Raw genomic sequence first — 13,101 nt, 5'->3', positions numbered from 1 at the left:
GGGGCTGTGGAGCGGGAGGTGGAAGGTCGCGAAATTGATGACGGTGACTCTGCGTGGGTGACTCTGTGTGGGTGACTCTGTGTGGGTGACTCTGCGTGGGTGACTCTGTGTGGGTGTCTCTGTGTGGGTGTCTCTGCGTGGGTGACTCTGTGTGGGTGTCTCTGTGGGTGTCTCTGTGTGGGTCCGGGTGTCTCTGTGGGTCCGGGTGTCTCTGTGGGTCTGGGTGTCTCTGTAGCTCTCTGTGGGTCTCTGTGTGGGTATCTTTGTGTGGGTATCTCTGTGTGGGTCTGGGTGTCTCTGTGGGTGTCTCTGTGTGGGTGTCTCTGTGGGTATCTCTGTGTGGGTGTCTCTGTGGGTCTCCATAGGTCTGTTGGTTACACTTCACGTAGCCTCAAGGTGCACATGGCCTGGCAGAAGCAACGTGGTGACGTCACCGCCACCTAGTGGCCAATGGCGATTGTTGTTGTTAGTTTGTAGTTAGCAATAGTGGTACGGCAGTTATTATTCTGTTGGTTAACTTTGATTCACAGCAGTAGTCTTACGGCAGGTTATTATTTAGTGAGTTAGTTGATATTTACCAGTAAGTTTTACGGCGGTAAAATTTTGTTTGTGAGTTTTATAGTTAGCAGCAGTTTTATGGCAGTTAGTATTTTGTTAGTTTATAGTTAGCAGCAGTTTTACAGCAGTTAGTATTTTGTTAGTTCATAGTTAGCAGCAGTTTTATGGCAGTTAGTATTGTGTTAGTTTATAGTTAGCAGCAGTTTTATGGCAGTAAGATTTTGTTAGTTTATAGTTAGCAGCAGTTTATGGCAGTTAGTATTTTGTTAGTTCATAGCAGCAGTTTTACAGCAGTTAGTATTTTGTTAGTTCATAGTTAGCAGCAGGTTTACGGCAGTTAGTATTTTATTAGTTTATAGTTAGCAGCAGTTTTACGGCAGTTAGTATTTTGTTAGTTTATAGTTAGCAGCAGTTTTACTGCAGTTTGCATTTTGTTAGTTTATAGTTAGCAGAAGTTTTATGTCAGTTAGTATTTTGTTAGTTTATAGTTAGCAGAAGTTTTTCGGCAGTTAGTATTTTGTTCGTTTATAGTTAGCGGCAGTTTTACGTCAGTTAGTATTTTGTTAGTTTATAGTTAGCAGAAGTTTTACGGCAGTTAGTATTTTGTCGGCGAGTCCACAGTTGGTGGCAGTTTCACGGCGGTGCCTCCGATCATTTGATGATTATTTCCCGAGAATCGCGGGCCACCGCGGAAGGCCCTCCCGGCTCACCGCGAGGCCATCGACAGCATCTTGACGGCCACGAGCGTTTTGGTTTTGTGGTCGAGGCACTGCAGCACCAGGCCCTGGCCTCCCTTGCCGATCTTCTTCTGCACCTCGTAGCGGTACTGGAGCTGTTCCTTGCGGACCTAGGGAGGCGGAGGAGGCGGAGGCCGGTGGTCAGAGCCGTCGCGAACGGAGCGCCTGACGCTCGGTGGTGGCGGCGACGGCGGCAGTCGGGGATTCCACGACCGCCATTCTCCACCACGAAGGTTTGTTTTTGCTCGGGTATCGGATCGCGGAAACGTTTAAATGTTGCGTTAAACTTGCCGAACGCTGCTTGACTTGAAGCTTTCGTGACTGCAGGAATTCACATTCTTGGGTCCGTCGGTAAAGCCACCACGTGGATAGGCTCAAAGGAAATAATCAAAGATAACGGAAAACTCCGACGTTTCCATCGCAACGCAAGCGGTCGTCTTCCCGTTACTTTTATTATTGTCTTTGAACCTATCTACGCGACTTTACCGACGGACCCAAGAAGGCCGAATGATGTTAAAACTTGGGGGGGGTTGTTCGCCTTTTTGCGTTTATCCATCTAACACTGGGTAGTGAGACGCTGGTAGTGAGACACTGGTGGTGAGACACTGGTAGTGAGACGCTGCTAGTGAGACACTGGTAGTGAGACACTGGTGGTGAGACACTGGGTAGTCAGACACTGTGTAATGAGACACTGGTGGTGAGACACTGGGTAGTGAGACACTGGTGGTGAGACACTGGGTAGTGAGACACTGGTGGTGAGACACTGGGTAGTGAGACACTGGGTAGTGAGCCACAGGTGGTGAGACACAGGTGGTGAGACACTGGATAGTGAGACACTGGGTAGTGAGACACTGGTGGTGAGACACTGGGTAGTGAGACACCGCTAGTGAGACACTGGGTAGTGAGACACTGGGTAGTGAGACACTGGTAGTGAGACACAGGTAGTGAGACACTGGGTAGTGAGACACTGGGTAGCGAGACACAGGGTAGTGAGACACTGGTAGTGAGACACTGGTGGTGAGACACTGGTGGTGAGACACTGGTAATGAGACACTGGGTAGTGAGACACTGGGAAGTGAGACACTGTGTGGTGAGACACTGGGTAGTGAGACACTGGTGGTGAGACACTGCTGGCGAGACAGGTAGTGAGACACTGGTAGTGAGACACTGGGTAGTGAGACACTGGGTAGTGAGACACTGTGTAATGAGACACTGGTGGTGAGACACTGGTGGTGAGACACTGGGTAGTGAGACACTGTGTAATGAGACACTGGTGGTGAGACACTGGTGGTGAGACACTGGGTAGTGAGACACTGGGTAGTGAGACACAGGTGGTGAGACACAGGTGGTGAGGCACTGGGTAGTGAGACACTGGGTAGTGAGACACTGGTGGTGAGACACTGGGTAGTGAGACACCGCTAGTGAGACACAGGTAGTGAGACACTGGGTAGTGAGACACTGGGTAGTGAGACACTGGTAGTGAGACACTGGTGGTGAGACACTGGTAATGAGACACTGGGTAGTGAGACACTGGGTAGTGAGACACTGGGTAGTGAGACACAGGGTAGTGAGACACTGGTGGTGAGACACTGGTGGTGAGACACTGGTAATGAGACACTGGGTAGTGAGACACTGGGTAGTGAGACACTGTGTGGTGAGACACTGGGTAGTGAGACACTGGTGGTGAGACACTGCTGGCGAGACACTGGTAGTGAGACACTGGGTAGTGAGACACTGGTAGTGAGCCACTGGGTAGTGAGACACTGGTAGTGAGACACTGGTAGTGAGACAATGGGTAGTGAGACACTGGTAGTGAGACACTGGGTAGTGAGACACTGGTAGTGAGACACTGGTAGTGAGACAATGGGTAGTGAGACACTGGTAGTGAGACACTGGTAGTGAGACATTGCTAGTGAGACACTGGTACTGAGACACTGGTGGTGATACACTGCTAGTGAGACACTGGGTAGTGAGACACTGGTAGTGAGACATTGCTAGTGAGACACTGGGTAGTGAGACACTGGTAGTGAGACACTGGGTAGTGAGATACTGGTAGTGAGACACTGGGTAGTGAGACACTGGTAGTGAGACAATGGGTAGTGAGACACTGGGTAGTGAGACACTGCTAGTGAGACACGGGTGGTGAGACACTGGTAGTGGGACAGGTTGTGAGACACTGGTAGTGAGACACTGGTGGTGAGACACTGGTGGTGAGACACTGGGTAGTGAGACACTGGTGGTGAGACACTCGGTAGTGAGACACTGTTAGTGAGACACTGGTAGTGAGACACTGGTAGTGAGACACTGGTGGTAAGACACTGCTAGTGAGACACTGGGTAGTGAGACACTGGTAGTGAGACACTGGTGGTGAGACACTGCTAGTGAGACACTGGGTAGTGAGACACTGGGTAGTCAGACACTGCTAGTGAGACACTAGGTAGTGAGACACTGGGTAGTGAGACACTGCTAGTGAGACACAGGTAGTGAGACACTGGGTAGTGAGACACTGGGTAGTGAGACACAGGTAGTGAGACACTGGGTAGTGAGACACTGGGTAGTGAGACACAGGTAGTGAGACACTGCTAGTGAGACACTGGGTAGTGAGACACTGGGTAGTGAGACACTGGGTAGTGAGACACTGGGTAGTGAGACACAGGTTGTGAGACTAGGGCCTAAAGAAGGACGCTCTCTCTGGTGCAGACCAATTAGTGTCAAAGGCAATGCCACTTATTACCAGAGCCTGTTTTTGTTTGCATGTTCACCACAAGGTTGTGTTTTTATTTACAGAAATGGTACAGCCTATTGTTATGCTGTTAAAGACCCCACCACTTGAACTGCCTATGTAGCTCTTCTATCTCAAAAGCGACCTGGCTATCGCAAACCGTAGCTCAACGAAGTGGCCTCATCATTACCACCGTGTGGCAATGATGAGGCCCGTGGGTTCTAAATGTGCGGTGACATCGTCTCTAAATGTCTCTAAGGAAAAACGACGGAGGGAGGACCCCGGCGGAAAGAAATCCACGCCACCCACGAGGAGAGAGATCGAGACGTAAACTCCGCATATGCAACAGCTAACAGCAGCGGCATCAGCGGGTGTCAGGGCCGGTATCGAACCCACGACCTCCTGCACACCGGGCGAGGGAGCTAACATCTTCTGGCCACCGCGGCCGACGTCCTCGTCGTCGTGAGTGGATTGGCCAAAGTTCGCGACAAAACGGTGCGAAATAACTTTAACGCGATGTGTGGCGGCGCCATAGATGGAGCAAGGGGCATCAAAGGGGACCTCCCCAGGTCGATCTGGACCAGTTGAAGACCGAAAGCCTAAGACCAGCAGCTAGACAGGAAGGCCCAAGCCCAGCTAGATAGGAGACCCCCCTAGCCCCCGCTGCCCTTAGCAGGGCCGGGGGACTTTGTGCGGCTCGGCCGTGAGACTCCGGGAACCCCTGGTCCCCTGACGTCCTCGTGAGGGCCGCGTCCAGTGGGTCAGTGGTCGGAACTCGGAACCGTGGCTAGGGCCGAGTTAGAACGGCCTCCCCCCTAGGCACCCATAGCCGGAGGACCCTGAGTGTAGCCCTGTGTTACAGGGCACGTTAGCCCGGAGGCAGTACCCTCACTAGACAGTGGTGTAGGAGGACCCTGAGTGTAGCCCTGTGTTACAGGGCACGTTAGCCCAGAGGCAGTACCCTCCCTAGACAGTGGTGTAGGAGGACCCTGAGTGTAGTTCTGTGTTATAGGGCACGTTAGCCCGGAGGCAGTACCTCCCTAGAGAGTGGTGTAGGAGGACCCTGAGTGTATCCCTGTGTTATAGGGCACGTTAGCCTGGAGGCAGTACCCTCCCTAGACAGTGGTGTAGGAGGACCCTGAGTGTAGTTCTGTGTTATAGGGCACGTTAGTCCAGAGGCAGTACCCACCCTAGACAGTGGTGTAGGAGGACCCTGAGTGTAGCCCTGTGTTATAGGGCACGTTAGCCCAGAGACAGTACCCTCCCTAGACAGTGGTGTAGGAGTACCCTGAGTGTAGTTCTGTGTTACAGGGCACGTTAGCCCGGAGGCAGTACCCTCCCTAGACAGTGGTGTAGGAGGACCCTGAGTGTAGCCCTGTGTTATAGGGCACGTTAGCCCGGAGGCAGTACCCTCCCTAGACAGTGGTGTAGGAGGACCCTGAGTGTAGTTCTGTGTTATAGGGCACGTTAGCCCAGAGGCAGTACCCTCCCTAGACAGTGGTGTAGGAGGACCCTGAGTGTAGCCCTGTGTTAGGGCACGTTAATCCTAGGTGTAGAGGACAGTAACCCTGAGTGTACTGGGACTGTACTGCCGAGCGAGGTGGTTTAATGAACAGTGTTGCCTCCAAGAACCGACTCCGACGTCTCCTGAATCCACAACACTACACGTGCACAGAGACCCAGATCCCGAGAGACCCACAGAGACCCACAGACACCCAGACCAATCAAGGCTCACACAGATCATTAGAGACCCACAGAGACCCCCAGAAACCCGTAGCACAAAACCTTAACCGACTGTCTGTGTCTGGTGGTGGTGGCAGGTTTAACCATTGCACATTTATACTCGTGCCTTCTAACCCAACAAAAAGCTCTGTGGGTGTCTAATGGTGTTTCTTTGGGTGCCTGAGTGGGTCTCAATGGGAGTGGGTCTCTGTGGATGTCTCTGTGGGTGTCTCTTTGGGTCTCTGTGGATCTCTGTGGGTGTCTCTGTGGGTGTCTCTGTGGGTGTCTCTGTGGCTGTCTCTTTGGGTCTCTGTGGGTCTCTATGGGTTTCTCTGTGGGTGTCTCTTTGGGTCTCTGTGGGTGTCTCTATGGGTGTCTATGGGTGTCTCTGTGGGTGTCTCTGTGGGTTTCTCTTTGGGTCTCTGTGGGTCTCTATCGATGTCTCTGTGGGTGTCTCTTTGGGTCTCTGTGGGTCTTTGTGGGTCTCTATGGGTGTCTCAATGGGAGTGGGTCTCTGTGGGTGTCTCTGTGGGTGTCTCTGTGGGTGTCTCCGTGGGTGTCTATGGGTGTCTCTGTGGGTCTCTGTGGGTCTCTGTGGGTGTCTCTGGGTGTCTCTGTGGGTCTCTGTGGGTGTCTCTGTGGGTGTCTCTGTGGGTCTCTGGGTGTCTCAATGGGAGTGGCTCTCTGTGGGTGTCTCTGTGGGTGTCTCTGTGGGTGTCTCTGTGGGTGTCTCTGTGGGTGTCTCTTTGGGTGTCTCTTTGGGTGTCTCTTTGGGTGTCTCTTTGGGTGTCTCTTTGGGTGTCTCTTTGGGTCTCTGTGGGTCTCTGTGGGTCTCTGTGGGTCTCTTTGGGTCTCTGTGGGTCTCTGTGGGTGTCTCAATGAGAGTGGGTCGCTGTGGGTGTCTCTGTGGGTGTCTCTGTGGGTCTCTATGGGTGTCTCAATGGGAGTGGGTCTCTGTGGGTGTCTCTGTGGGTGTCTCTGTGGGTATCTCTGTGGGTGTCTCTGTGTCTCTGTGAGCCTCACAGGGATGTAGTTGTTGTTATCGTCGTCGTAGCCGTCGTTGTTGTTGCCGCCCCGGGGTTTGCCGACCTTGTCCAAAGTGAAGAACCAAATTTGTTTCATGGCCGCCAGCTCCAGCTTTTGGCGATGACTCAGCTGAGGTCCAAAGAGTTCCAGGATCGCTAAACACGTGACAACAACAACAACAGCTTAAACTTTGAACTATCTCTGTTTTGTTTACATGCCAGGTAAGGCCCCCATGAAACATGACCATCATGACATCCCTCATGCAACATGGCCACAATGAAGTCCCCTTGCAAAATGGTCACAATGAAGTCCCCCATGCAACATGGCCACCATGACAACCCCCATGCAACATGGCCATCATGACATCCCTCATGCAACATGGCCGCAATGAAGTCCCCCTTGCAAAATGGCCACAATGAAGTCCCCCATGTAACATGGCCACCATGACGACCCCCATGTAACATGGCCGCTGTGATATCCCCCATGCAACATGGCCATCATGACATCCCTTATGCAACATTACTGCAATGATGTCCCCCTTGCAAAATGGCCACAATGAAGTCCCCCATGCAACATGGCCATCATGACATCCCTCATGCAACATGGCCGCAATGAAGTCCCCCTTGCAAAATGGCCGCAATGAAGTCCACCATGCAACATGGCCACTCTAACGACCCCCATGCATCATGGCCACCGTGAAATCCCCCACGTAACATGGCCATAGTGATGTCCCCCATGCAAAATGGCTGCCGTGACATCCCCCATGCAACGTGGCCATCGTGAAGACCCCTATGCAACATGGCCACCGTGAAGTCCCCCATGCAAAATGGCGGTAGTGACTTCCCCCCCATTCACCGTGGCCACGTTCCGCTCACTGCTGTTCTCACCTCGAGGCGATTTACAGCGGATAGGTCCGGTGCCGGCTGCGGACAGCGCGCTCCACGTGTTGCCACAGACTCCCTCCCTCCTTCTCGCTGCAGCTTGGCTCGTCTACACGCACACACACACACAAAAACAATATTGCAGTAGGCTCCTCTACACACACAGACTTCACGTGAACAGTAGGCGTTAGTGCCGGGGTCGAACCCACGACCTCCTGTATACAAAGTGAGGTTGTTAACATCTCCTAGCCACCGTGGTGCCACAGAGTAGTGTACGGGCATCACAAACACACTCACTACATCTGGCGGAGGATCGTTCCCAGGTTCGGATCGCGAGTGCGAGTTGCAAGTCGATGTCAAACAAATACATATTTCATGGAAGCTCGTTCGTAAGTGTGGGTGGTGTTCGTAAGTGAGGGTGGTGTTGGTAAGTGATGGTGGTGTTGGTAAGTGAGGGTGGTGTTGGTAAGTGATGGTGGTGTTGGTAAGTGAGGGTGGTGTTGGTAAGTGTGGGTGGTGTTGGTAAGTGTGGGTGGTGTTGGTAAGTGAGGGTGGTGTTGGTAAGTGTGGGTGGTGTTGGTAAGTGCTGGTGATGTTGGTAAGTGAGGGTGGTGTTGGTAAGTGTGGGTGGTGTTGGTAAGTGAGGGTGGTGTTGGTAAGTGTGGGTGGTGTTGGTAAGTACTGGTGGTGTTGGTAAGTGAGGGTGGTGTTGGTAAGTGTGGGTGGTGTTGGTAAGTATTGGCGGTGTTGGTAAGTGTGTGTGGTGTTGGTAAGTGCGGGTGGTGTTGGTAAGTGTGGGTGGTGTTGGTAAGTGTGGGTGGTGTTGGTAAGTGTGTGTGGTGTTGGTAAGTGAGGGTGGTGTTGGTAAGTGTGGGTGTTGTTGGTAAGTGAGGGTGGTGTTGGTAAGTGAGGGTGGTGTTGGTAAGTGTGGGTGGTGTTGGTAAGTGAGGGTGGTGTTGGTAAGTGAGGGTGGTGTTGGTAAGTGAGGGTGGTGTTGGTAAGTGAGGGTGGTGTTGGTAAGTGTGGGTGGTGTTGGTAAGTGTGGGTGGTGTTGGTAAGTGTGGGTGGTGTTGGTAAGTGTGGGTGGTGATCGTAAGTGAGGGTGGTGTTGGTAAGTGTGGGTGGTGTTGGTAAGTGAGGGTGGTGTTGGTAAGTGTGGGTGGTGGTCGTAAGTGAGGGTGGTGTTGGTAAGTGTGGGTGGTGTTGGTAAGTGAGGGTGGTGTTGGTAAGTGAGGGTGGTGTTGGTAAGTGTGGGTGGTGTTGGTGAGGGTGGTGTTGGTAAGTGCGGGTGGTGTCGGTATGTGAGGGTGGTGTTGGTAAGTGTGGGTGGTGTTGGTAAGTGCTGGTGATGTTGGTAAGTGAGGGTGGTGTTGGTAAGTGTGGGTGGTGTTGGTAAGTGAGGGTGGTGTTGATAAGTGTGGGTGGTGTTGGTAAGTACTGGTGGTGTTGGTAAGTGAGGGTGGTGTTGGTAAGTGTGGGTGGTGCTGGTAAGTATTGACGGTGTTGGTAAGTGTGTGTGGTGTTGGTAAGTGAGGGTGGTGTTGGTAAGTGTGGGTGTTGTTGGTAAGTGAGGGTGGTGTTGGTAAGTGAGGGTGGTGTTGGTAAGTGTGGGTGGTGTTGGTAAGTGTGGGTGGTGTTGGTAAGTGTGAGTACTGTTGGTAAGTGTGAGTGCTGTTGGTAAGTGTGGGTGGTGTTGGTAAGTGAGGGTGGTGATCGTAAGTGTGGGTGGTGTTGGTAAGTGAGGGTGGTGTTGGTAAGTGAGGGTGGTGTTGGTAAGTGTGGGTGGTGTTGGTAAGTGTGGGTGGTGTTGGTAAGTGAGGGTGGTGTTGGTAAGTGAGGGTGGTGTTGGTAAGTGTGGGTGGTGTTGGTGAGGGTGGTGTTGGTAAGTGCGGGTGGTGTCGGTATGTGAGGGTGGTGTTGGTAAGTCGAGTGTAGGGGCCCATGCGTTACCTGCATGGTGTTGATGCTCAGAGTGGCTTCGCTCACGCAGCAGTCCCCAAGGTCTCTGTGTGGGTGGGGGGGTGGAGATGATGTAGAGAGTCACAACACGAACTCACATCCTCACCACTGTCCCACATTCCCCCCACCAGGAACCCACCATTCTCACAACGAACCCCAATCCTCACCAGGAACTCCCAATACAGACTCACATCCTCACCACGAACTCACATGGACTCACATCCTCACCACGGACCCAACCTCACCACGAACCCACAACACGAACCCACACACCACGAACCCACAACACTCACCACGAACCCACAACACTCACCACGAACCCACAACACGGACCCACACACTCACCACGATCCCACAACACTCACCACGAACCCACAACACGGATCCACACACTCACCACGAACCCACAACACGGACCCACACACTCACCACGATCCCACACCACGAACCCACAACACGGACCCACAACACTCACCACGAACCCACAACACTCACCACGAACCCACAACACGGACCCACACACTCACCACGAACCCACAACACGGACCCACAACACTCACTACGAACCCACAGCACGGACCCACACACTCACCACGAACCCACAACACTCACCACGAACCCACAACACGGACCCACAACACTCACCACGAACCCACAACACTCACCACGAACCCACAACACGGACCCACACACACACCACGAACCCACAACACGGACCCACACACTCACCACGAACCCACAACACTCACCACGAACCCACAACACGGACCCACAACACTCACCACGAACCCACACACTCAGCACGAACCCACAACACTCACCACGAACCCACAACACGGACCCACACACTCACCACGAACCCACAACACTCACCACGAACCCACAACACGGACCCACACACTCACCACGAACCCAAAACACTCACCACGAACCCAAAACAGGGACCCACACACTCACCACGAACCCACAACACTCACCACGAACCCACAACACGGACCCACACACTCACCACAGACCCACAACACTCACCACGGACCCACAACACTCACACGAACGAACAACACGGACCCACAGCAATCACCACGAACCCACAACACGGACCTACACACTCACCAAGAACCCACAACACGGACCCACAACACTCACCACGAACCCACAACACGGACCCACACACTCACCACGGACCCACAACACTCACCACGGACCCACAACACTCACCACGAACCCACAACACGGACCCACAACACTCACCACGAACCCACAACACGGACCCACACACTCACCACGGACCCACAACACTCACCACGAACCCACAACACTCACCACGAACCCACAACACGAACCCACGACACTCACCACGGACCCACAACACGGACCCACAACACTCACCACGAACCAACAACACTCACCACGCACCCACAACACTCACCACGAACCCACAACACGGACCCACAACACTCACCACGAACCCACAACACGGACCCACACACTCACCACGGACCCACAACACTCACCACGGACCCACAACACTCACCACGAACCCACAACACGGACCCACAACACTCACCACGAACCCACAACACGGACCCACACACTCACCACGGACCCACAACACTCACCACGAACCCACAACACTCACCACGAACCCACAACACGAACCCACAACACTCACCACGGACCCACAACACGGACCCACAACACTCACCACGAACCAACAACACTCACCACGCACCCACAACACTCACCACGAACCCACAACACGGACCCACAACACTCACCACGAACCCACAACACTCACCACGAACCCACAACACGGACCCACACACACACCACGAACCCACAACACGGACCCACACACTCACCACGAACCCACAACACTCACCACGAACCCACAACACGGACCCACAACACTCACCACGAACCCACACACTCAGCACGAACCCACAACACTCACCACGAACCCACAACACGGACCCACACACTCACCACGAACCCACAACACTCACCACGCACCCACAACACTCACCACGAACCCACAACACGGACCCACACACTCACCACGAACCCACAACACTCACCACGAACCCACAACAGGGACCCACACACTCACCACGAACCCACAACACTCACCACGAACCCACAACACGGACCCACACACTCACCACAGACCCACAACACTCACAACGGACCCACAACACTCACACGAACCAACAACACGGACCCACAACACTCACCACGAACCCACAACACGGACCTACACACTCACCAAGAACCCACAACACGGACCCACAACACTCACCACGAACCCACAACACGGACCCACACACTCACCACGGACCCACAACACTCACCACGAACCCACAACACTCACCACGAACCCACAACACGAACCCACAACACTCACCACGGACCCACAACACGGACCCACAACACTCACCACGAACCAACAACACTCACCACGCACCCACAACACTCACCACGAACCCACAACACTCACCACGAACCCACAACACGAACCCACAACACTCACCACGGACCCACAACACGGACCCACACACTCACCACGAACCCACAACACTCACCACGCACCCACAACACTCACCACGAACCCACAACACGGACCCACACGCTCACCACGAACCCACAACACTCACCACGAACCCACAACAGGGACCCACACACTAACCACGAACCCACAACACTCACCACGAACCCACAGCACGGACCCAGACACTCACCACGAACCCACAACACTCACCACGAACCCACAACACTCACCACGAACCCACAACACGGACCTACACACTCACCAAGAACCCACAACACGGACCCACACACTCACCACGAACCCACAACACTCACCACGAACCCACAACACGGACCTACACACTCACCAAGAACCCACAACACGGATCCACACACTCACCACGAACCCACAACACTCACTACGAACCCACAACACGGACCCACAACACTCACCACGAACCCACAACACGGACCCACACGCTCACCACTAAACCCACAAAACTCACCTCGTCAAAAGTTTCTCTAGGATGGCTTCAACAGAAGTTGTTTGAAAAACGACGATGATGAAGCTGAGTCAGCTGACGTTTAAGAACCTGCCGACTCCTTCACGCCAGTCTCGTACCGAGGGAGCTCGTGATGATTGCAGCGTCACCGGTGATGTCAGAGTCCGAGTGACGTGACCACGCCCCCTTCAGCCACACCCCTCCGAGTGACGTGGCAATGCGAGACCACGCCCCCGGAAGCCGCCTTCCGCCCCGAGTCTATGGGCGCCCCCCCCCACCTCCACCCCCAACTTCTACTTCCGCTTCCGGTCGTGGCGAATTGCGGCGATGGCGGGAAAAATCTGAACCCTGACTGGGCCTCCTCGTGGTCGACTCAGCCTGAAGATGCCGACACGGGGCTCTGTGTGAGGTGAGTCTGTGGGTCTCTGTGTGTGTCTGTGTGTGGTGAGTTTGTGTGGTGAGTTTGT

The 13,101-nt window shown here is 53.7% G+C and overlaps 1 protein-coding gene across 1 annotated transcript; it reads right to left on the bottom strand.

The window, feature by feature from the left end:
- Positions 1-1,046: 1,046 nt before the first annotated feature.
- On the bottom strand, positions 1,047-12,729 carry LOC142907174 (dual specificity tyrosine-phosphorylation-regulated kinase 2-like). Its single transcript, XM_076056425.1, has 5 exons — positions 12,638-12,729; positions 9,597-9,651; positions 7,653-7,755; positions 6,763-6,920; positions 1,047-1,405 (listed from the first exon to the last, which is right to left on the bottom strand). The coding sequence occupies exons 2-5, from the start codon at positions 9,600-9,602 to the stop codon at positions 1,265-1,267; spliced, it is 408 nt and encodes a 135-aa protein (XP_075912540.1). The 5' UTR covers positions 9,603-9,651; positions 12,638-12,729; the 3' UTR covers positions 1,047-1,264.
- Positions 12,730-13,101: the final 372 nt, after the last annotated feature.

The sequence above is a fragment of the Petromyzon marinus genome, chromosome 75 (assembly GCF_048934315.1).
Source record: "Petromyzon marinus isolate PM22_M1 ecotype Great Lakes invasive population chromosome 75, UKy_Petmar_22M1.pri1.0, whole genome shotgun sequence".
NCBI classification, from domain to species: Eukaryota; Metazoa; Chordata; class Hyperoartia; order Petromyzontiformes; family Petromyzontidae; genus Petromyzon; species Petromyzon marinus.
Note: the sequence above shows the minus strand (reverse complement) of the source record. Positions and strands in the feature narration are given on the sequence as shown.

Excerpts from the sequence above, each read along its gene's own strand:
- LOC142907174 (XM_076056425.1), bottom strand. Across the intron at positions 6,921-7,652 it reads CCGCTGTAAATCGCCTCGAG|CGATCCTGGAACTCTTTGGA; the intron begins GTGAGAACAGCA and ends TCACGTGTTTAG. Across the intron at positions 1,406-6,762 it reads ATAACAACAACTACATCCCT|GTCCGCAAGGAACAGCTCCA; the intron begins GTGAGGCTCACA and ends CCGCCTCCCTAG.